Source organism: Sander vitreus, chromosome 23 (genome assembly GCF_031162955.1).
Source record: "Sander vitreus isolate 19-12246 chromosome 23, sanVit1, whole genome shotgun sequence".
In the NCBI taxonomy this organism is placed as follows: domain Eukaryota; kingdom Metazoa; phylum Chordata; class Actinopteri; order Perciformes; family Percidae; genus Sander; species Sander vitreus.
The window spans coordinates 20,214,893-20,238,543 of NC_135877.1; the positions used below are offsets into that span (position 1 = coordinate 20,214,893).

At 41.8% G+C, this 23,651-nt stretch overlaps 1 protein-coding gene across 1 annotated transcript in view; it reads left to right on the forward strand.

The window, feature by feature from the left end:
• The window catches only part of celf2 (cugbp, Elav-like family member 2), a 233,171-nt gene that overhangs the window by 28,981 nt on the left and 180,539 nt on the right, over positions 1 to 23,651 (forward strand). Inside the window, exon 2 of the mRNA XM_078242911.1 lies at positions 14,919 to 14,954. Coding sequence (XP_078099037.1) covers positions 14,919 to 14,954 — 36 coding nt within the window. The remainder of the gene's footprint in view (positions 1 to 14,918; positions 14,955 to 23,651) is intronic.

A 23,651-nucleotide genomic window follows, 5' to 3' on the forward strand; every position in this document is an offset into this window, starting at 1 on the left:
CATCCAAAAAGCAGCATGTCATAGGACCTTTAAGTATAAGCTATAGAATATCTTCACCGCTTTACCTTGCTGTCAGACAGCCCTTTACGACGGGGAACTGAAGCCGTTATCTCTGCTCTCCTCAAAGCCACCAGACTCCTTTGAGAAAAACAGTCATTTTACACAGTAGTTGCTGGTCTACCACTGCATCGATGGGTTAGTTAGTTTGTGTTGTTGCGTGACTATGATGGTTCAAAACTAACACTGTATTTCAGTAGCTGTGTTTCAATATAAAGCACATGCTTGTTAAAGCTATAGTGCGTAGTTTCTGCCACCCCCATGAGGAACTCGAAGTAATGACAACAAAACTGTCGCGCACCCCCACCCCCCCAACTCTGTAACGGACGTTCATTAATATCAAAAAGTGAAGCTTTAAAATACAGTCATTAAAATGCAAAATGTTATATGAAACCTAGTAAATGTCTAACTCTTTCGACCAATTGAGCCTGGTTTTAACATAAACCTCTTGACATCTTTGAGCCAAACCATGACTGAAAAAGAGAAGTCACCTATTGGATATTGAACAAGCAATCAAACGGCTGTCTAACCGACAGCCACTGATAAGGGCCAGCTGAAGCCAAATGTGCTGGACACAACGGAGAAACTATGGGCGATGTTCGGCCCCTGATGCTCAACTGTGGCCCGACGACGTCTTGGTGTGTCAGGCCCCCCTCCCGCCTGCTGGAAACGAGGCCTTTATGTTCTAGTTTTGTGCTGTACAAACTAGACCGTGAACTAGTTTCTGAAACTGGTTGACTAACTGGCTTCATAGCATCTGACTTGACCCGAGTGGAGAACCTCGAGCTGTAAGCATTCTTCGGCATGTCAATGTACGGACATATATTCATGTGTGTATGCATGTCACTCGCTGTGTTTTTGTCACGGCCTGTGCTGCATATGGATGAGCTAACACGGGGCAATCTGCACTTCAAGGCGCAACGTGCACGCTAAACACTAACGGGCACGTCCACTTCTTTCACAATACTGAAATACAGATGCAATAGACCGTATCACTAGTGAACTTACTGAAACTATGCATTATAGATCAACACACACTCTTTCTCTCACACACATGTACACGCATACATTTTCTTCCTCATTTCAATGAATCTCCACGCACGCTCACACGCCACATCACAAATGATGGGATTTAAACATCAACAGTATGAAATATTCATGTGTCAGTGCCAGCCGCTCGAGCAGAACTACCACCAAGGGGGATTTGCCTTCAGATCTGAGGATACTCCTGCATTCATCCCTCTCTCGCTTTCTCTCTCTCCCTGTTGTGTTGCAGCATCCTGAGCTATTGTCACGGTGTTGTGTACCAGTGTATTCCTGAGTATTGTTCTAGTTTTCTGTGATATCGCCTTTTCACTCTCAAGTGTTGTTGTCTGTGTCTTGAACGGGGGTGGGGCGAGAGTGACACCCTCCCTCTCGCCCTTCCTTACTCTTCACTTACCATTTGGGGAAGGCAGGAAGGGGCGAATGAGAGAGACAGACTTAGAAACACAAACAGAAGGGGAAGAGAGAGAATTTAGGGTTCAGGACGGGCGGGTCAAAGTGGATTTTCAGAGCTCTGTACTTTGTGTTATGACGAGGTTTGTGAAGACGCTAACCCTGGATTTCCACTGAATGCGGAACGGCTGCGGACCGGCTCCGCTGCGTATCAGCTCCGTGCTCCGCCGTCCGTCAATACCCACCAGGTCCGGATTTGTTGCGTAACGGCTGCGGCCATGACTGACAGCTGAAGTCACGAGGACCCACGAGATCTCGCGAATTCAGGTAGAATAGAACCACAAAACCAACAACAGTTAGTTTCCATCCAGAGGAGTAGAAAGGAAACAACTCTGTGCTGTGTTTAAAAGGTGTAGTGCAGGGAAATATGATCCGCCGTGAGCACGGTGTATTTTATTTTGAAAATTAACCGGATGTTTTATTTTGTTTCTGTGCTCGACTTCCTGTGCCGCACTATCTGCCGTGTGCTGAATTGCTGCGGAGCTGTCCGGTGTCCGGCAAAAATAGAAGCTCTGCGTATCTGCTCCGGAGGGCTGCGGACCGCCGGAGCTGGGACGCAGTCGGAACGCAGACGTTCTGCAGTCAGTGGAAATACACACGTTGACATTAATGGAAACATAATGAATCCACCGCCGTTCCAGAGCGGATCCACAGCCGTTACGCAGTCGGTGGAAATTAGGGGTTAGAGGTGTACATGAAACTGAAACAGATCAAAAGCCAGTTCCAGTACACAAAAAAAAGGAATATAAATAAAGTTGCGTCAAATAGAATTATGTAAAACCTCATCTTATATCTTTTACTTAAAGTGTTCTCACAGGTTTCTGTATATTGCCAAAGGACCCATGTTCTTTTTATGCATAGAGTAAACATCATTATGAAACTCAATTTCTTTTTCAATTTACTTCATTTCATCAGGGTTTTTTACTCAGTATCACTAATGCTTCCCAGGGAGCCCTCGCTACATACAGCAAAGTCTAGCATTGGCTACCAGCACGTTTCCCAGCCATTTGAAAAAAACAAACAGAATTTTTACAGAAAAAAATCATACGGGCATTAACGTGGTCTGAGCCCAATACCCCCACTCGTCCTTTATTTCATCGTCTGGGTTTATTAAGGCTTGCCGAATATAATGTCCTTCAGAATGCCTGCATGATATTCCAGGTTATACATAGGTTAAACTACCGTTGTGTGTGCTTATTCCAATCAGTCATCCTCTGCACACTTAATGACACAAGGAAAAAACACCTAATCACTGGCAAAAAACGACGGTTGAAGTGTACGAGATTGAGTATAGTTTTTAGGGGACCGCAGATTTGGAACGAGCTTGAGGAAAACTTGAAAGTGTCGTATTCTGTCTCCATCTTCAAGAAAAGTCTCAAGGAAAAATTGCTCATAACATATTATTGTTGATTATTTTTGAAATGCTATAGTTTGTGCTGGGACCGTCTGTTTGTAGTATTTGTCTCTGTTAGTCTAAGTATGTCTAAGTAGCTGTATTTTGTTGTATTTTGTATTGTTTATTTTTGTGTCTATGGTGAATTGAGTTTTGGTTTGTATATTATCTGTTGTTGTTTATTGTTATCGGGCCCCCTCCGAAAAGCTTTTAGTAGCTTTTTTGGGGTTCCCCATTTCACGTGGCTCATATATGATCATTGCACCTTATGAAATTGTGTTTAATGATACATTGATGATGTGTGAAAAAAACATGTAAACGATAAAAAACACAAAAAATAAATAAATAAAAAAAAACATGAAAAAGCAGCATTTTGGGAAAACTACACATCACGTGCAGCGATTTGGGTCATGGTTAGTCTTTGGAGGGCTAGTGAAGCTGCATTAAAATCAATGTTGTGAACATTTTCAAGTCATAAGTAGTAAAACAGTAAAGACACAGTGATCATTTTTACCATTTTGCTTCCTTAATTTAAACCGGATTTTGGTAACACAGTGAGTGAGCAATTATTCTAAAGTGTAAACCATTGACACACAAGTTAAGAAGTGGAAGAATGCCTTATTCGATAGGAGACAAAGAGACAAAGGTGTGGTTATTTTTTTTGGTTAGAGTTTATGTTCACTCCCACTAGTCCACAATATTCACTGTTTTCCAGGAGCTTGACGGCTGTGTTTCATTGGCAGAAAATGATGGCTGCACTAGAGCACTCCTAGCCACGCCCCATTCAGTGGTATCACAACAGGTGTTGACAGCTAATGGAAAACTCCTGCTTTGACATCACTAATTCATAGCAAGGGCTACTTGCACATATTTGTGGAAAGTCAAAGTCATTGGAAAATCATGCTTGCGAATATTTGTTTTCAGTGGCCATGGCTTGCAATATAAACAGGGTAATTGGGGATAGTATCATTTTACACAATTATAAAATGCTAAATAGTCTTGCTCATACTACAGATGACAAATATAGTACATATGTAAACACAGCCAGTTCTGTGGTCTAATACTAAGCCAGGGTCAAAATCTTAATAATCCACGGTCTAGCATCGACAAATAGAACAGCCGACACTGTCCCAAAAATAAAATGGCTGAAAGTATAAAACTGCAGCGACACAATGTTTCAAAAGTTTGAAGAGTTGTGGGCAGAAAGTTAGAGGGTAAAAAGCGTCAAAGGTGTAAGGAAGAAAAGTTGGTGAGAGTCTTAGATTGCTCAGTGAAAGCGAGTGTGATGGAGTATGTGGAGATACAAAAAGGAGCCAGTGGGGAGGGGGGTGGGGGGGAATGGAGAGTCAGATATGGGCCCAGTGGTCATCGTTCCTCTTGAGATTCATCCCCTTTTTCCATTTAAAAGATGTGATTACACCGCAACAATGCGCGCACACACATTCGCACATGCGCCGCCGGCAGCGTTGATCCAATTTAAGAGGTTAGAAGGGAGGGATAAGGAGATAGAAGGAGCCAAGAGGGGAGCGGAGGGGTGAAAGGCAGCCATGTAAGAGATGCAACGAAGGAGAGCATTCTCTCTCTCTCTCTCTCTCTCTCTCTCTCTCTCTCTCTCTCTAGTTTGTCATTCTGTCTGCACCGTATGCAGATGAGGAGCTAATATGATATCTCTGCTGAGCTGATGGATGTTTAAAATGATATGGCAACCCTGAGCAGCCTCGCTGCTTGCTGCCTGCCAGGGATGATGTGTGTGCGTGTGTGAGTTTGGGAATGTAGTTGTGTGTGTGTGTGTGTGTGTGTGTGTGTGTGTGTGTGTGTGTGTGTGTGTGTTAGTGTGTCACTCAGTGAAGATTATATCCAAGTCATTGTAGCAATGACATATACTCTCAAACTTTTCCACAATTTCTGTTCCATTGGTTGCACGTGTTTCTTGCCTCAATTGGAATTCTTTGACTGTTTAGCGATGTTGCCATGTTCCAAAGGTCTAAGCTATTAACCAATAGAAATTATGTCCATAGCTAAGACCCAATTAATAATAAACTAGACTGATTCTACTAACTACTGATTCCTTTTATTGTCAGTTAGGGCTGGGCCCATATGCTTTTGTCCCTAATTGATTCTTTCACGATACATGGGTGCCGATACGATTTGTATCGCGATTTTTATTTATTGTGATTCTAGAAGTATTGCGATTCGATAGTATTGAGTATTGCGATTTTCTTTTCCTTCTTTAACAAAAAACAAAAGTTGAATAAAACACTTCTAGGGACAATATATCATGAGACATTTCTAAAAACTAATTGTTTTCAAAGAAGAAGTCTGACATTTATTTCATTTTGTAAAGTAGAACATAACATGGATTTTCTGCTTTCGGTCTAAATGTACCCCCTACCAGCAGCAGTTGTTAGTCCACCAATAGGTGACTGTGAGCTGGGTACAGGCATCGCCAAATAACGGCCCTTTCAGGGGCCATGGATGATAGAGGAGTTTAGGAAATCATGGTTTGGATTAAAACACTCCCGAGGAACAAACTAATGTTTCCTGGGTTAAAGTAGATGTGAACTCCGCTCCCCGGCTTGTTTTATGTTGACATCACGTTGTGCAGTTTTATTTTGAGATTATTTTCCACTGAATATTGAAGTTCAGAAACAAGTGTTTTGGCATATCGCACCCGGTTAATAACCATAATTTGTGTTTGGAAATGTTTTATAACAAGACAGTGAAATACACATTGATGCCTTGTTGTGAAACCTGGTCTGAGTAGATCAATATTCAATCAATCTCTATAATATTCATCAAATTAAAGGTCAGTGGTAGTTGCTGGGCAATATAAAAAACAAATAATTAAGAAATCACTAATGCAGACACAAATGATTGTTTGAAATCACAAGTGCCTCTGAAATTTCTGTATCTGTCTGTGTGCATTTTCCCAAACTGTCATGGTGGTAATGAGAAGTGGGGGTGGCAGTAAAGAGTGAGGGGGGGGGGGTGCAGGACTGATTGGATTCTCCACAGACTTCATTAGTTAAAACAAAGCCAGTTGTCCATTTGGGCTCTTTCACAGCCTAATTGATATTGATTTACTGATTTGCTCAAGGGTGATTTAAAAGCATGTTTGGTGTTATCATCAATGCTGCTTTTCCTCTGCTCTGTCTCTCTGTCTCTCTCTGAACCCATTAGCACAGGAAAAAAACTTGTGCGAGTGCTTTCCTCCTCATGTTAACATTTTCTCTTCAAATCATTCTTAACAACTGTGGGTCTTTACACATCCTCTCCTCCCACTTTTTCATTTCATCACCATTCCATTATTGTATGACATAATGAGAAAAACTAAAGGAAATAATTATTTTTTCCTACCTAATCCCCATACAATATACTGTAAGGGCTAGTCAGTGCAATGAATTAGTAAGGGTTATCTTTCTGTTGTGGACTTAACGATAGCACTGATAGATTGTCACCATTCCTCATAACTGGATAATGATAGTTATCATAAATGGTTAGCGGTTGGCTAAGTGAAGCATTGAGATCAATGGCAATGGTGTTAGTGTTTGAACAAAGGAGGCCTTTTATCATGTTGATGGATGGCAGGCCTGTCTTTAATGTGACATGTTATGATCATATCAATTTGTCCTCAGTTCTCATCAGCATCACTTTATTGCCTCTCCGTCTCTCACAGTCCATCAACCCCGCACTGTAAATTCAGACTTGAAATGGCAGCGGGCCACAACCCTCCATAAACGTACCATTTCTCTTCTTCTACTACTACTACTACTACTTCTCTTCCACCTTTCTCCTTTTTCTGTCTGGCTCATGCTCTCCCCCTTTCTTTGGATACCTGTCCTTCCTTATTTACTGTCCTCCTCCCCTCACTCCTTGACAGGCATTTGGCAGACAGCCTGAACGAAAAGAGTGAAGGAATCAGACTGGGATTAAAATGTAATATCAGCCTATTAAAGAGATTAGTGGTTGAGATTCCTCCGTCTGAGCTACCCCTCCGTCTGATGAACTGGCATTCATGATATTGATTTATTCCCCAGCTTCTTCTAACATTCACATGGACAGCGATAGATCTGATATATTGGCCTTTTATGGTACCTCATAAAAGGCCAACATATCAGATCTATCGCTTGTCACCGGGGGGACTTGGCGCTAAGTAACCACAGACTGGCTGCCAGGAATGATTGTTTAGGGAAGTGAAGTTTATTCATCAAATCTGTGGTTTTGAAAGAGCAGCAACAAGAGGGCGGATAAGGACATGACTGATTTCCATTTCACAAGTGGACAAAAGCAAGTGGCCTGGTATCGAACCTGCTAATGAAAGCTTCAGATTGAACAATGTCGCAACAACAGAGCCTTAATTATTTCCAATTATGACAAACCATCATTTTAGCTGAATTATGTTGCACATCCATCAAGGCTAACAAGGTAGCAGGACAGGATCGAGGCTCCCTATTAGTCTCATCTGTAGCACTCAGATATGTTTCCATTCGGACATATTGAGCATTTGTTTTAACCTGATCCTGACATGAATCCCTCAACCGTCCATCCATCCATCCATCCATCCAACCATCCATCCATCCATCCATCCACTTGTACACCACACCCCCTTACAATGATGCAACCAATCAAACCTCTAGTCAGTTGGATGCTCCACTGCAATTTAACTTGACGACTGTTCCAAATGCAATTTGAATTCAATACTTTGGTTTATAGTGCAATGTCATGGCTTTCTAAATTTGTTAGGAGGTGTCTTAAAGCTGTAGTGAATAGTTTCTGTTGCCCCCCATGAGGAATTCTAACAACAACACTGTCTGCGCATCCACATGATACAAGCCTTCCGTGATCGCGCACAGACCCCACCCCTCCTCCACGCAGTTGCCAGTAGCCATGGAGGACACGGAGGATTAAAAAAACATGATGGACTCTTCAGAAGAGGTCATTATTTACGCTCGAATTTCTGCACGCGAAAGTCGCAGGACGACACAATCTTCTAAACACAGCCATACTGACAAATACATTAAGAGAGTTGTGTGGAGCTGATAGTCTTAATTAGCTTTGTAGCAACTCATTTTGCAATGGCTTTAATGTAACGGACGTTCATTAATATCAAAAAGTTAAGCACTAAAGCTTTTAAGATCATGCTTGCCATGAAATAGGCAGCATGTTAAGGCCCCAGGCTGATTTACGTTTCTAAATATGAGTCAACTTTTCGCTGTCTGTCTCTCTGTCCCTTCTTTCCAGTCACATTACCTTTTTCCGTCCGTCTATCTTTAGGTTATCCGAAGGCTGGGTTGTAGATCCTAAAAATGAATAATCATGAATAAAGCTACTAGGACAGCACTCCAGTTTGATAGAATGTATTGCGTTGTGTGACAATGAATTCTATCAAAATGGAGTGCTGTCCAAAAACTCACCTATGCCATTAAATCGGCAGCATGTTGAGGCCCAGGCTGATTTATGTTTCTAAATATGAGTCAACGTGTCACTGTCTGTCTCTCCGTCTCTCCTCTCCAGTCACATTACCCTTTTTCTATCCGTCCACCAGGTGCCCCCAAACTTTCCTTCCTTCCACCATCACATGATTGCCCCACGCATCTACACACCTGTTCACCTTCCCCACCCACCTGCTCACCTGCATCTTATTCCCTCATCAGCCTCTCATATACCAGCCTTCCTCCATTCATTCCCTGCCAGACCATCATAGTTGCTATGCTGCTTTTTTTCCTGTGTTTTCTTGCTTTGGGGCTTCTGTTACTCTGCCCCCTTTACATGGACCTGAACCTGCCTGTCTACCTACTTCTGCTAGTAAGCCTATATTTCTTCAATAAATCAACAATTCCTATGTTACCTGTATTCACCGCATCGTAACAAAAACTAAATGCAGACTATTAGTCTATTGCTAAAAGTTGAACATTATGTGACTTATCCTGAAACTCACTAGCTTGTTAAAAATGTGCAGTTCCATTAGGTTTGACTGCAGACTATATTGGAAAAAAAACGCAAAAACAGCTGTGTCCAAATATCCTCCCTAAGACTAGAAACCACAGTGCCAACTACAAGAGTGGAGGCCTTTTAAAAATGGTTTACATGAATAAAAAATAAAAAAACGTTAATCACAATTAACCTTTTATGCTGAATATTCTTTATGCGGCCCTACTTCTCACATCTAATTCTCCTCTCTATCCTGTCTCCTCCGACCTTTCATCCTCCTTCCATGTTCACTTTGCACAATGTCATCATCCGGCCACCCTGTAATGGCCTTGTTCTTGGCTCCACACACACTGGCATCGTATCCAGATCCACCTACTGCATCCAGGTGCAGTAGGTAAGACTTATACAACTAACTTTCTGTCATATTTGCTGAAACTGACCCTATGTTCCAGTAGAACTACATGAAGCAGGTCATTTAAATTTTTTTTTGCAAAAATCCACCGCTCCCTGTTCAGATGCACCAATCAGGGCCATGGGGGGTGTCTAACTGTGTGTCAATAACTGCTCATGCACACACGTTCATTCTCCCTTGTGGGGGAGGGGCTTAGGAGACTGTTTTGGGCTTTAGTAGAAAGGGGGGGAGGGACTGAGAAGTTGTCGATGTTCAAATTCTTTGGCTAAAGCCTGGATCTTCACAATCCTACCTAGAGCACCTTTAATGCATCTCAATTTAGCCACTGTTGTAAAACTCTCTCTCTCTCTCTCTCTCTCTCATACATTTGTGAAGTTTGTTGTTTTTTTTGTTTTAGTTTTATTTTGAACATATTCAAAAAAAAATAAATATATATATATATATAATAAAAATAGGAACATGTACATCTCAGCAGCATCTTCCAAAATTGTGTTGTGAGCAGTGACAGGTCGGGGAGTGCGCCATCAGTAATGCGTGATGTGTGCCTCCATAACGGCAGCCTCATTTGCATGTGTGAGGAGGTCTGGGCTAATGGAGCTGATCTGTAGCGCTGTTATTAAATGGGGGGGAGAGAAAAGGGAGGCGAGGGGGGGCAGGATGTGGATATGGGGGGGGGGGTTATTATTAAAGTGGAGGAGGAGGGAGAGACAAAAAGAGGGGAGGTATTCTCTTCTCTCCCCAGAGGCATGATGGATGATTCAGGAGTCTCTCCTTCACTGAGTTGAAGCTGTTGTACGATTTGCAGTGGTCACAAAGCAACACACACATGTAGACACACATAGTGTGTGTGTGTGTGTGTGTGTGTGTGTGTGCGCTGTGACCAGCCTGCATACCCTTTAAATATCACGAAGTAAATGAGGCCTAACACCCTACTCCTACTTCTCCCTTTTGTTCACCCTGTAGCTCTCTAGGTCGTTTCTCTCACTGCATTTAAATGTCCTCAATATGTCACACATGCATGCATGAACGCATGCATCCCTTCTAACACTCGTGCACTTGCTTGTACACACACACACACACACACACACACACAGAATGAATAAACGAAGCCTGTTGCGGCACTTGTTTGAGGCCCTTTTTATAGCACACACATGTTCAGTTTTACTGCTGCGTATTGCAGTGAAATGGCCATTTCCCAGCGATTCCAGCATCAATCTGTAGAGCAGTTCCATTGGAATTGCTGATTGAATAGACTGTGAAATAATGTTTTATTATAGCATTGATTTTGTATAGTTTCCACACTGAAATCAACAATCCTGATGTTTATTTTTCATTATGAAATGCCAATGCTGCATTAGCATGTGTAACCAATAGGAAAGTAGAAAGTTTGTTGTCCCCTCGCTGGCGGTGAATGGAAGCCTGTCATCAGCTTGAATTCATACAATGGGCTTTAAAAGTGATTTGATGGTGGTTTCACATCACAATCACATCTGAGTCAGTGCTTTTATAAACCATTGAGTCACTCCACGTTGTGTCTTTGCCGATACACCATGAACGCAGCATCAGTCAGAGGATGATTAATGAAATGGCAGCTCGCTGGTGTCGCTCAGGTCTCCATTTCATCCAATCCTCATCCCCCCCTTCAGCGCTTTGGCACGGCAATCCACGAGACGCATCCTCCAATGGGAGAGTTTAGATCCATCAGGAGGCGGGCCAGCAGCCCACATCTGACATCATCTTAAGAACCTGGCACAGTTTGCTACTGGCTGTCTCACACACACACACACACACACACACACACACACACACACACACACACACACACACACACCTGCGATGGCGATAAGATAAGGACGAAGAAAGAAGTGGGATGTCTTGGTAGGGTGTGAAAGTCAAGTGTGTGAATGTATTTATCGGCTTTTAAAGATCTGTGTGTTTTGGATGTGTTGCTTGGTTGGGGATTGTGGGTACAGAATGTGAAGCAGGTTGTGTATATGTGAGAGGCAGGTGAGAAGGAGAGAAGTGTTTGAAACAATAAGTGTTAGAATTTCACAAATTGGCTGCAGACAGGAGGATGATGAAGGAGAGAACAATTTTGGAGGGGAAAGAGAGACCCTCAGGGCCTTTTAGACTGGCCGAATATTATCGATCAGTCAATAAGCAGCCTTTCTCTGTTATAAATGTAAACTGACTAGCTTTCAGCTTTGATCTGCTATTCAGACAAAAAACAAGCAATTTGGAGATGTTACCCAAAATTGGACTAAATTGGAAACCAATACCAAAAAGAATAGCTTCTCTGTGCCTAAATAAGTTGGTTTCCACAGGTCAACAGGAAAATTCAGATGCACATTTAACATTAACCCGGTTACTGCAGTACATGTGTCATTCTCTGATTTTCCTACCATCATCATCCGTCATTAATAATGGATTAACGCCAATCCCACAATGGTTTAACATGGCATCTTGTGTTTTACACTATAATAGAAGCATCCATGTCACTTCCAATATTCCAATATTGTGTGTGTGAGGGGGGAAATCACTTTAAAAGCTCCCAGCGTGGGAATGCTCTTGTCATCGATGGTGTTTAAAGTGTCGTGACAGTTGGCTCGTAGCGTCTCCCTTCATGTAGTACTAATGCAGAGTGTTTGTATGTGTGTATGTGTCTGTGTGTGTGAGTCCAAATATGCCCCTGTTACTCGCCCGGGTCCTGCCACCTGCTCCGTCTTTGCGACGGCTCTGGCGCGGTCGCTCGAGGAGTCCCTCACATTTCAGCTTCGTTTTACGTCTCCGCCAGGCCCGCGGCGGCCAGACGCCTGCAGGAGTTTGTGCTCGGCTTCATCCGCGGCGCCAAGAAGCTGTCTGTCATGAAGCATACGTCTGGCTTGTTTCCACCTGGACGCTGTTTTCCCATCTGTTTCCATCCCAGTGATCAATTCGGACCCAAATCGTGTCGGCTCGACTTGTGCAGACCAACAAGGGGCAATTGATACTGTTGAAATCACATCTGAAAGCTTCCAACAAAATAAAGTGGCATTGTAGTCGGGCAGCTAAGTGGAAAATGTTGAAAGGGTAATACTTTTCAGACCTACAGTAGTCAATAATACATTTCCCGCAGTAATTTAGAGTTCTGAAAAGGCTTTTTCAAGACATTTCAAACGTCCTGTGTAAACCATGTTTCTCTAAAGTTGTTATGAACTTAGACAAACAGCCTTGTTTTAAAACCTTGTGCCAGTGCATTTCTGAGGTAACCCAATTGGATTTTAAAGGGTATTGGGACATTGAACATTGGTAATGTTAGCAACGCAACAAAGTTATTGTACTGTTGTAATGTTTTTATCAAACAGTCTAAGGAGACACTCAATTACGCATTATGAAATAAGCTTTTTTGAGGTAATCCAATAAGGAAGGGGGATGGTCTAAACCAATAAAGAAGCATTTAATCTGTCATCGGTCTAGCTTTATTAGAAGAAGTAAGGAAGAATGGGGCAGTTTGATGGCCAGCGTGACTGAACAGACGAAGAAAGAAATATTAAAATTCCCATGGTCACAGCAGAGGCCACACTGTTTGACTGACGGGTTTAGTTTATTAGCACAAAGGACGTTATATAACAACAAACATTACATAGATTGTGCGGCAGAGGTAGGCTTGATAAAAAAAAAAATAAGAATGGGAATAGCAGTGAAAAAACACACTGACATTGAGTTTAAAAAAAAAAAATCTTGATTATTAAAGTGAAGTTTCAAAAAGCTCAAGTATGTCCATCCTTATGCTCTTAATGCAATTCCACTGTTTGGGAATTGTATTGTCTTCACTGTCAAAACAGGAAAAAAAAACAGAAGTGGAGTTATTTCAACCTAATGGTCAGATAAAAAGATGACTTTTTAATTGAACATGAGAGTAAATGACTTCTTAAAATGTTTCAGGTTCGATCATATTTAGACACAAACAGTAACAAGCAAGTATTGCACTTCCTGAAATCCCAAACCTACAAATTAAACTTCCAACCTGTCTTAAATGTTAGATCATGTCGCTCTGGATTTCATCATCTTCGACTTTATGGCAAGTAAATAAGAGGAGCTCTTGGTTGCTTGTCTGTGTCTTTAGTGTCGTCATACTCATAACATTTACTTTGAAGTTTTATTAGGGGTCTTTGGAACTGTAACATTGAAGCTGCAGCGAGTTAATAAGTACTGAGAGCCGTGGAGTGTAAACATTTTGCTCGTACATGTACATGTATGTATACATGTCGTACATGTATGTAGATTCAAAAATATGAGGTGTGTGTGTGTAACTCTGTGAGTGCGAACAGTGTGTGTGTTTGATGTTCCATTTACCCTGTTTCATAATTCATTCCATGGGGAGAATGGACTGAAGCAGGGGTGGCTATCGTTATGTGTGTGTGTGTGTGTGTGTGTGTGTGTGTGTGTGTGTGTGTGTGTGTGTGTGTGTGTGTGTGTGGTGGGAAGGATAACAGGATGAGTGTTCTGTGGTCGGAGATGAAACAGACAAGAGTGTGTCTTTGAAATGCAAAAAGTGGTGATAGCTGTGATTGGCCACTGTGTTCATGAGGAGCAAGGAGTTTTTTTTTTTCTCAGCATTTCATCATAATACACTTACACACACACTCACACTCTCTTGCACTCTCACTCACACACACACACACACACACACACACAGTGACACAAACAGTGGTTAATGACCGCAGTTCATTATTATTTTATTTACCTCTGTGACATAAAATGCGGGCTAATTCGGTTGCAGCTCTGAGCTCTGGAGGATTGTGTGTTTGTGTGTGTCTGTGTCGCATTGAGTGTAATGCTGACACACACACACAGTGTCTAGTGGTGGGGTCTGGGGACCAATTTATTTACATGCAGTGGAAGAGGTAAAGAGGATTGGAGGAAGGAATAAAACAGAAGAGAGAAGGAAACAGCAGGGAATTATATAGAAAACCCAGTGGAACGAACAAGTTTCTCTTCTGTTCCCAAGGACAGACAAGACCAATTTATTATTTAGATGGCTGTGTGTGTGTGTGTGTGTGTGTGTGTGTGTGTGTGTGTGTGTGTGAGTGTGAGATTGTTGCCGGTATCTTGTGATTTGTATCATATTCCCAGAAGCACTGCCTTCGTTGGCACCCAACTGTTTTACTTCCATTGTTCCAAGTTGAACTAAAGCTTAACTAAAGTTAAACCTACAAAGCGCCAGACTATATTCTGTTTAGAAATGGGCAGCGGTCAACGGAGCATCATATACAAATGATGCAAGCGTAATCTTTGACTGTTACCATAAACATATGTAAAATGGTAAAGTTTCAGTAGAAGCAGTTTCTGAAGAGTGTAGTCCCCATCGCTGTGAGAATACTGGATGTGATCAGTAGTAGCTGCTGATATCTAAATTCCAAACCTGTGGACCTCTGCAAACCACACTAAAGCTCGTACATTCAATGCCCACTTACCGTATAGATAGATAGCAGAATGTCATCAGCGTAAAGTGACCAAAAATGGTTCTGCGTTAGTGTAAATGAGATGCTTACCTGCTTTCACATGGAATAGGAGTGAATTTTTTTGTTTTTTCTTTTTGTTTTTTTTCTTCACGTTTTAGTAAATCATGTTCTTCTTGTCTTGCAGGCAGGACGCCAGCGACCTCTCTGGGCCGATACAAAGGTACTGTTTCACATCATTTATTCCTTTTTAACACCACACTCCGTCTCTTCGGTCTCGTCCTCAACGAGGCATGCAGTGTATCTCTAGGCTTCAGGCCAAAACACACTGACTACATCAATGGGTGTTTTAGCTTCAACACTGGAGTGGTGTTGGTAGTGTTGTTGGGGGGTGGTGGGGCAATGTGGAAGGGTGGGAGGAAGATGATGAGACTAGTTGGTGGGTAGAGAGAGAGAAATAAAGGGAGAGAGAAAAGAGAAATGGCAAAGGAGAGATGTGACGCAGCTCAGATCGACGGCCGAGGAGGGTCATTAAACCGAACCCTTTGGCGACAGAGCGACGGATCAAGCAAGGGGGAGAGGGAGAAGGTTTAAATAAGGGCCGATCTTAAAATAGCAGCACCTATTTCTCATCCGAGGCAGAGTTAACAGGGAAAGGATGAATATCCTGCCTTGAAAACCATCAATGCACCCCCATTTCTTCCATAATGGGGAGAGATGGTGGGGGGGGGGGAGAGTGTAGGAACGCTCCACCTGTTGAAACCATTTACCATCACACTCGTAAAGAATTGTAGTGCACCTACAATGCTTTGTGATCTGGATTATAATCCGATAATGCTTACTGTTGCAACTCTCTTAACCCTTGTTAAGGGTGACCATGCACTTGTTGTCCTTCTGTTTTTTCGGCACTTTTGGTGCTTTTTTCAATGTTTTTCAATGCTAATGTACTAACATTACTAACACCAACTTATTACCACTAATTTTACACTTATTTTTAGGACATTTTGGGAAATTATACCCATTTTGAAATTATGAATTATTTAGACTACTATGAGAGCAACCTATTTTGATAATCACAGACGTGTGTATGTCAAAGTTAAGTCAGGAGAATGTTTTGAAACCATTAACATTTTTTTCAAATGCTATAAAATGGAATACCCAAAATTTAATGAAAGTAGTGATCAAGTACTTGCAATTGTAGTTACTTTTTGGGTAATTTGGTTAAAAAGAAACCCATATTTCTGATATAGAAGTTTTGAAAACGGGTCGAGAGGACATCATGAGGGTTAAATATTAGTAAGTAGGAACTACAGGTGCAAGTGTTGATGACGGACCTAATAATGGAACGTCTCATGAGCATGTATAGGATCCATAATGCATCAGCAGGTGTGGCTGTATTATGGTCATTAACCATTATAATGAGCTCTTTTGTTTAAATAATTCAATAATTCATATAAGAACAAGGTGAGATTATAATGCTTGAGTGACAATGAATTCTCACGCTGTAGCCGAGTAGATTATTTGTGTACATGCGTTGCTCTGAGTAGTCGTTGAGATGAGTGGAATCTCTTTTGTTCGAGTATTTTTTTGAATGAAGGGTTGTATTCCGGCAAAATTGCATCTATTACAAAAGACAAATAAACCACAGTATGTTCATATTATGTAAAAGATATTGTACCAAGTAGTACATTAGTTGTGAGTTTTGACTCTTCTGAGATAACGGCGTGTCTTTGCTTGTGCACTTATTACACAAATTTGAGAGTAGGTTGCCCAAGATTGTTATATTCACAAAGCATGTTATCAGGAAATCCAACTTAGCAGACAAACTTTCAGGTGTAGAGGAAATTATGATCTCTGTGTCTCTTCCAGTGGTAGAATGTAACTTAATACATTTACTCAAGTACTCAACTGTTAAGGTACTTGTACTTTACTTGAGTCTTTTCTTTTCGTACCGCTTTCTACGTCTACTACTTCGCTACTTGTCTGAGGGAAGTAATGAACTTTTTACTTCACTGCATTCATCCGACAGCTTAAGTTACTAGTTACTTTTCAAATTAAGATTTGCACACAAAACACATGTAGATTATAAAATACAATGTATTATTATATATGAAACTACCCAACAATATAACGACCTACAATTACAGCAGAAATGATTAGATGATGAAACACTCAGTTGATTGACGGAACTGTTTTGATCCAGTTTTTTCCAGTTAGTAAAATGTGAGGATTTACTTTTTACTTTTAATACTTTATTTAAATTTACCTGATGATATCTACCCACTTTTACTTAAGTAACATTTTCAATGCAGGATGTTTACTTGTAACTGAGTATTTTTACAGTGTTGTACTATAACTTTTACTTAAGTAAAGGATTGGAATACTTCTTCAACCGCTGGTCTCTTCCAAGCGTCAACCTCCGGGCCGAAAAAAGTGAAGCCATCGGGAAATTAAACCTTAAACCTGCATTCTTTCTAAAGGCCAGCAGAGGGGCCCTCCACTGGTTGCTACAAGAAGTCTGATTGTATAGAAGTGTAGAAGTGAAAAAGACCTTTCTAGTTTATGGTCTCAATCGCCTGTTTCTAGTCTTCTTCAATACAACATGATGTTTGTAGATGATGGTCCCATTTAGAGTAAAATAGATGGTAAAACAGAGTATGCTTTAGGGGCGTGGCTACCTTGTGATTGACAAGTCGTTGCCAGGGCGATGTCCCCGGGTTATCAGTCAGATCCACCCCTTGCTCCTTGCCAGCTCCACCCCTTCCATCCAAATATGGTCACTTCTGGCTTCAAAAAACCAAGACGGCGACCGGCCAAAATGCCAAATTCGAGGCTTTTAAAATGGAAGTCCACAAACAAATGGTTGACATTAGGGCTGGGCGATATGGAGAAAATCAGATATGGCGATATTCTTGTCCTAATACCTCGATGTCGCTATTGTGGCGATATTATAGGGTTGACAATTGGTGCTTTAACAAAATATCTTCACAATGAGATTTTAGATAAATAATCTTCATTAATGTGGACTGTATGACTAAGTGGGTAATGGTAAAAATAATAGAAGAGCTAGAACAGTCTGGTAACAGAAAAGTACATCACTTTACTGTAATGCAGCCTTTAAAACCAGGAAAAGACGACACTTCGATATTACGATATCCAAAATCTAAGAAGATATCTAGTCTCATATCACGATATCGATATAATATTGATATATTGCCCAGCCCTAGTTGACATTACGGTGGCTACCTCCATATCTTTCATACAGTCTACAGTCTCTTAAAAGCGGTCCTTCTTTAACAATACAGTGGCAAACAAAACAAAAAGACAAACGTGACGAAATGTTCACAGTGATGGATTATCTATGTGAAGTATAGTTCTAAGTCTCTGCGAGCTGATGTTCATTCCGTAATGAAATGAACTGGATCTAATGGCTAATGGTAAGAAATCCATTTAAAAACTGTCTCCATATTTGGAAGATACGCCGCAGTAATGTAAAGAATATGCAATTGTAATGGGCTGAATGATGCCACACCACTGATGTAGTCCTTTAAGTACCTCTATGGCTCTATAGAGTCAACTTTTGCTTTTTACATCTATCATTTTTATCACTTTATCTTCTAAATAAGGACTTGGGAATTTGGTAGTGCCGGAAAAGTAGAGATAAAATGTTATGATGATCAATTCTCCAGTGTGCATCATTGTCCCATAACAGAATTAAATGATATTGATTTTGAAGGATGAAGTCCCCAAATAGTATCAGTCTAAAGCTTACACCTGATGGTATTCACAGGCAAACAGAGCAGCTAAATCAGCCCGAGATCAGAAAAGCAAGATCCAAGCACCGAGCGAAAGAATGCCGGCGGAGAAGAAGCAAAACGCGTCAGGAAAAAGAAAGAGACGACGACTGTGGCTGTGAATAATTAGGCAAAATAGTTTGCTTTTGTTTTTCTCTCTGATTGGAGAAAACAGGCGAGGCTGTGACTGGCGCAGGAGCTTACACACACACACACACACACACACACACACACACACACACACACACACACACACACACACACACACACACACACACACACACACACACAGGGTGTAACACACACACGATGTGTGTTACACCCTAATCCGCCACACAGCTGCGTCATTCCGGAGCGTGTGTTTACTTCCTCTCTGCCTTCACCACCGACATTACCGCTGCTGCCGACCCCCCCCCCAAAATCCCCTACACACACACACACACACACACACACACACACACACACACACACACACACACAAAAGAGAACTGCGCGTATAATTTGATCCTGTGCTCTCTCCTCCTCTAATGAAGCTCTCCGGCGGTTTGACTGACACCCGGCTCGTTATTTAAGTGTCTGTTTTGGGCCAGGAAGAGGAGCTGGGAGTAGGGGGGGGGATTGGGTGAGAAAGAGAGAGGGAAAAGTGGAAACAAGGGAGCTAAAAAAGAGAGAAGAGGGTTGGAATCTGGAGATGGATAAACGGAGGACAGGAAATGAAAACAGGCTGGGAAGATGGGAGTAGGGATGAAGGGAAGAGAGTCATGGGAGTCGTGAGGGAGCGGAGGAAAGCAGTCAAGAATGAAAGAGGGGCAAATAAAGAAGGACAACCTGGATTAGAGTTTAAAAAAGGGGACAACTGCAATCAAGACAAAAGAAAAAGACAGTTTGGGAGGAGAGAGAGTTGATGGTGGAAACAGGGGTGATAAAGGGAGTGTGTATTCTACTGTGTGTGTGTGTGTGTGTGTGTGTATAATTGCAGGTCTTTGTGCTGATAATGTTCTTTGGAGGCACACAGCTGATAATTAGCGAGCGTGGCTCCACGGATGTCTTTCAGCATCGGTCATTATGAGCCGCAAACCCACCATTGGCTCTGACGTGACCTCCTGAGACAGCGAGGACGGCGCACGCACGAGCACGTTACTGTGCCGCCCCTCGCGCGCCAACAATAAATAAATGCACAAATCGGCCGTAAACAAGCGCTGATTAGCATATGTATAGCATCGGCTCATGAGTGGAACAGATACAAACCGCTCTATAAAGGCCTCAAGTTTCTCTTTGGCACAAGGGCTGCAGGTGTGTGTGTGTGTGTGTGTGTGTGTGTGTGTGTGTGTGTGTGTGTGTGTGTGTGTGTGTGTATGACGCCCAAATGCGCACACGCTTCCTGTTTACAGAGCCAGACACACATCGACAGAAGAGAGTGTAATTACAGGGATCCACACGAAGTGGAGTCCTGGTACACCGCGTCCGTTATTGCCTCCGCGATTGTCTCCACCCCCCCACCCCCACAGTATTTCCCACATCTGAATATTTATGAGAGGATGAACGGGGCTCACGGCAAGTCAGAAGACACACTGGCTGGAGTATTCTCTCTCCTCGCCAGTGACAGTTATCAGTGTTAAAGGCTCCTTCCTGAGCTCTAATTTATCCCCCAGTGAGAAAATGTCCGACGAGAGCTGCAGTCTGCAAGACACTCTCCCAGTCAGCAGAACTGGCACGAAATGCGCCGTCGTTTGACAGCGGGGAGGAATTCGCTCATTTGGCGCCGGAACTTATACAAATAGTGAAACACGATGCGTCACGCGTTCTGCCAATCAGGACAATGACGCAAACTTTCACACGATTGATGATCTCGCAGGCCTGAGATTCGGACCATCTTTGTCTCAAGACGTTGAAAACCATCCAATCTCACTCTTCTTCCCTTTTCTTTTCTTTCCTCGTCCCTTGTTCCTTCAGCAGCAGCAGCAGGCTGCTGTACATCCCTATGGTGTAAACGCATGCGTGTGCAGAGTCTGGTGCCTTGCTGAAGGGGCTCTTAAAGCTATAGTGCGTAGTTTCTGCCACCCCCATGAGGAATTCTGAGTAATGACGAAACAACTGTCGGCGCGTCCACATGATACAAGCCTTCCGTGATCGCGCACAGCACAGTGATTTGGGTGAACTGACCCTTTACAAACCGTCACACACTCTCCTGTCTTTCTGTCCTCTGTCACAGCAGGGGAAAAGTGGGATTGAAATTCTCACTGGGTTTTTTAATTGTGGGAGGCTGTGCTGGTGTCATGCTCGCTGTTCATCCATTTTTCATCTAAACGCATGAATTATGAAGAACTATTAGCGACGGGGAGGGACAGAGGGAGGAGGAGGAGGGGGGTGGGGGGTGTCTGCAGAGAGCTGGACTGATGTTTAGACAGCTTCTCTTCACAATCTGTCTTCTCTCTCTCGCTCTCTCAGTAACGTTTTCTTTCTCTCCGAGTGACACAGGTTCAATTTGTGGACAGACCACACACACACACACACACACACACACACACACACACACACACACACACACACACACACACACACACACACACTGGGTGGCAGGTGAACATACGGTGGCTTGGATGGGGTGGCTTTGTGTGTGATTCAGACCACTGACCTGAAACACATTGGGCACTGAGAGAATCAAAACTATTACACACCTGCACACACACACACACACACACACACACACTATTGGCTGTTGTAGATTCTTCAATATTAGCGATAATAATGATAATCCTTTTCATAATATTGTTTAATTTTATCTATTTTAAATGCAATTATTAATTGCATTTAATAATAATACAGTAGTAGTAGTAGTTAATCTATGATATTATTAATTTATTCTTTATGTATTTTATTTAATCATTTTGTTTTCATTATTTATGTGTAATGTACAATATATTTTTACAGCTCATTATAAGCTTTTATTTACAGTTTTTTTTTTCCGATTGCTAAAGCACTATTTTGAAAACAGGGACCGGTTTTTCAAAACACTACACCCAATCAGCTGAACACCTCCGACCCTTTGCAAAATGAAACACTCAACTATACTATACTAATTTATGTACTAAACTATACACTAATTTATGAAAAAACGTATTTCATATGACTTAATGCAGTTTGAACCCGTTACACACTGCTGTTGCTAACCTTAAACACTTTTAGCAAATACACTTCTCAGTGATTAGAGTACTGTAAATGAAGTACACAGAGAGAGTGCAAATATACAAAAAGTTCACCAAACACTACACAAGACCAATGCTGCAGACCGAGGAAAATATCATTTATTTCTCTCCATATAGCCAAATAAGTCAACATGTCAACATGGAGACTGCCAGCAACAACATGTCCAAGTTTTCATGCTTCTACAGTAGTGTGCATGACACCGTTAGCTCAGCAAACAACAGACAAACATACAGTACCATATCCAGTACAGGTTACAATTACAGTAAAAATAAACAACAAAGAAAAATGTACTGAAACTGAAAAAAACTGAAAATACAGTAGAGAAAATACTAGACCTACCTGCTGCATTTTTATAGTGCTTAAACCTGATTGGTGTGTCCACAATTAAGCAATCATGTGTTTGCGCACCTGATGGCTGTGTTTCACAGGTTGGCTCATAGGTGTGGTAATATGTGCTTTGGATTTGCAAGGAAGTGACATCATGATATACTTCTGTATCTAATGTGTTTAGTGTTTTGCAAACAGCGTGAGGCTGACATACAAACAGGTCAAGTACGCCAGGGGAGATACAAAAAAATTAAATGAGAATAAAAAGAGAGAAAACAAATCAATGTACATAAAGCATTTGAAAAGTACAAAGTGTGTGTGTGTGTGTGTGTGTGTGTGTGTGTGTGTGTGTTCTAACAGCCTTCGTATTACTGCAACAGGATATAGTAGAAAAATAGTGTTTAATGTGAATGGACAGTTCTATGAAGTTAGGTGTTTTGTTTGTATACACTTGTGGCTGTATACCTTATGTATAATAATAATACATAATACTAATGTTATGTGCTCAATAAAAAAAAAGTAAAATAAAACGTGTGAGGCTGACATTGTGCTTATAGTGGCGTACATCTGGGCCAATGTTTAGAGCTCCTTGAGTTTAAGCTTTTGTCAATTGTGTAATACTTTTTGATTTCAGTGTGTGAGCAAAGGGCAAAAAACTTGATTTATTCTTTCATTTAATCATCTTTAGATTATTATTTATTCACTATCTCACTATTTATTTATCATTTATACAAAATGACCTTTTTTTTTTTCTTTTTTTTTTCATATAATAACTTACAATAATTGTTATCATATAAGCCACAATTTTCTCCCAAGATGGCAGCGGTGGCAGGGGTTACCATGGTTGTCGGCCGCACATCCTGACCTCTTTGATCCGTTGACGTAGGCTCTAAATCAATCCACAAACACGCGCATGCACACGCACGCTTTGTCACGTCTCCCATCCTCCTGAAACGCTGCTGGTATGCCGAGCATGCTCAAGCAACCCGCCATCACCGCACGCATGCACACACGCACGTGCGCTCAAACACACTATCATAGCGTCGTGCCCCAGGGTTTTCTGGGATAGTGGAGTGTTTTTTTTCCAGCTGATGCTCTTGAGGTGGTGGGGGGGCTGAAGTCGTGGGTGTGTCTTCTTTGCATTCCAGTGCTTTGCTCACACAATAACAACATTTATTTATAATACAACATTTCTTATTATTGCATACTCTACATTCATTGTAATTCTGTCATGAATTGGTTGCTCGCTCTCACTACCGACTTCCAACCCAGCAGAAACCTTGTTTGTTGCTGTAATTAATCATTATCGCGTTAATTCTGAAGCGTTCCTATGATTACCATACTACTCGGAGTAAAGAACCACACTGGTTGTTTTTGTTTCTTAAATCACTTCTGCGAGCAGAAATCCTTCAATAACAAGAGTGTGACATGGCTCTTACTTCTGTTTCATTTACATTTGCTCGTTTTCCCACATTTGTCTTTGTGTGTCTGTGTGTGTGTGTGTGTGTGTGTGTATGTGTGTGTGTGTGTGTGTGTGTGTGTGTGTGTGTTTGTGCGTGCGTGTGCGTACGCTGTTGGGTTTCAACTCGGTG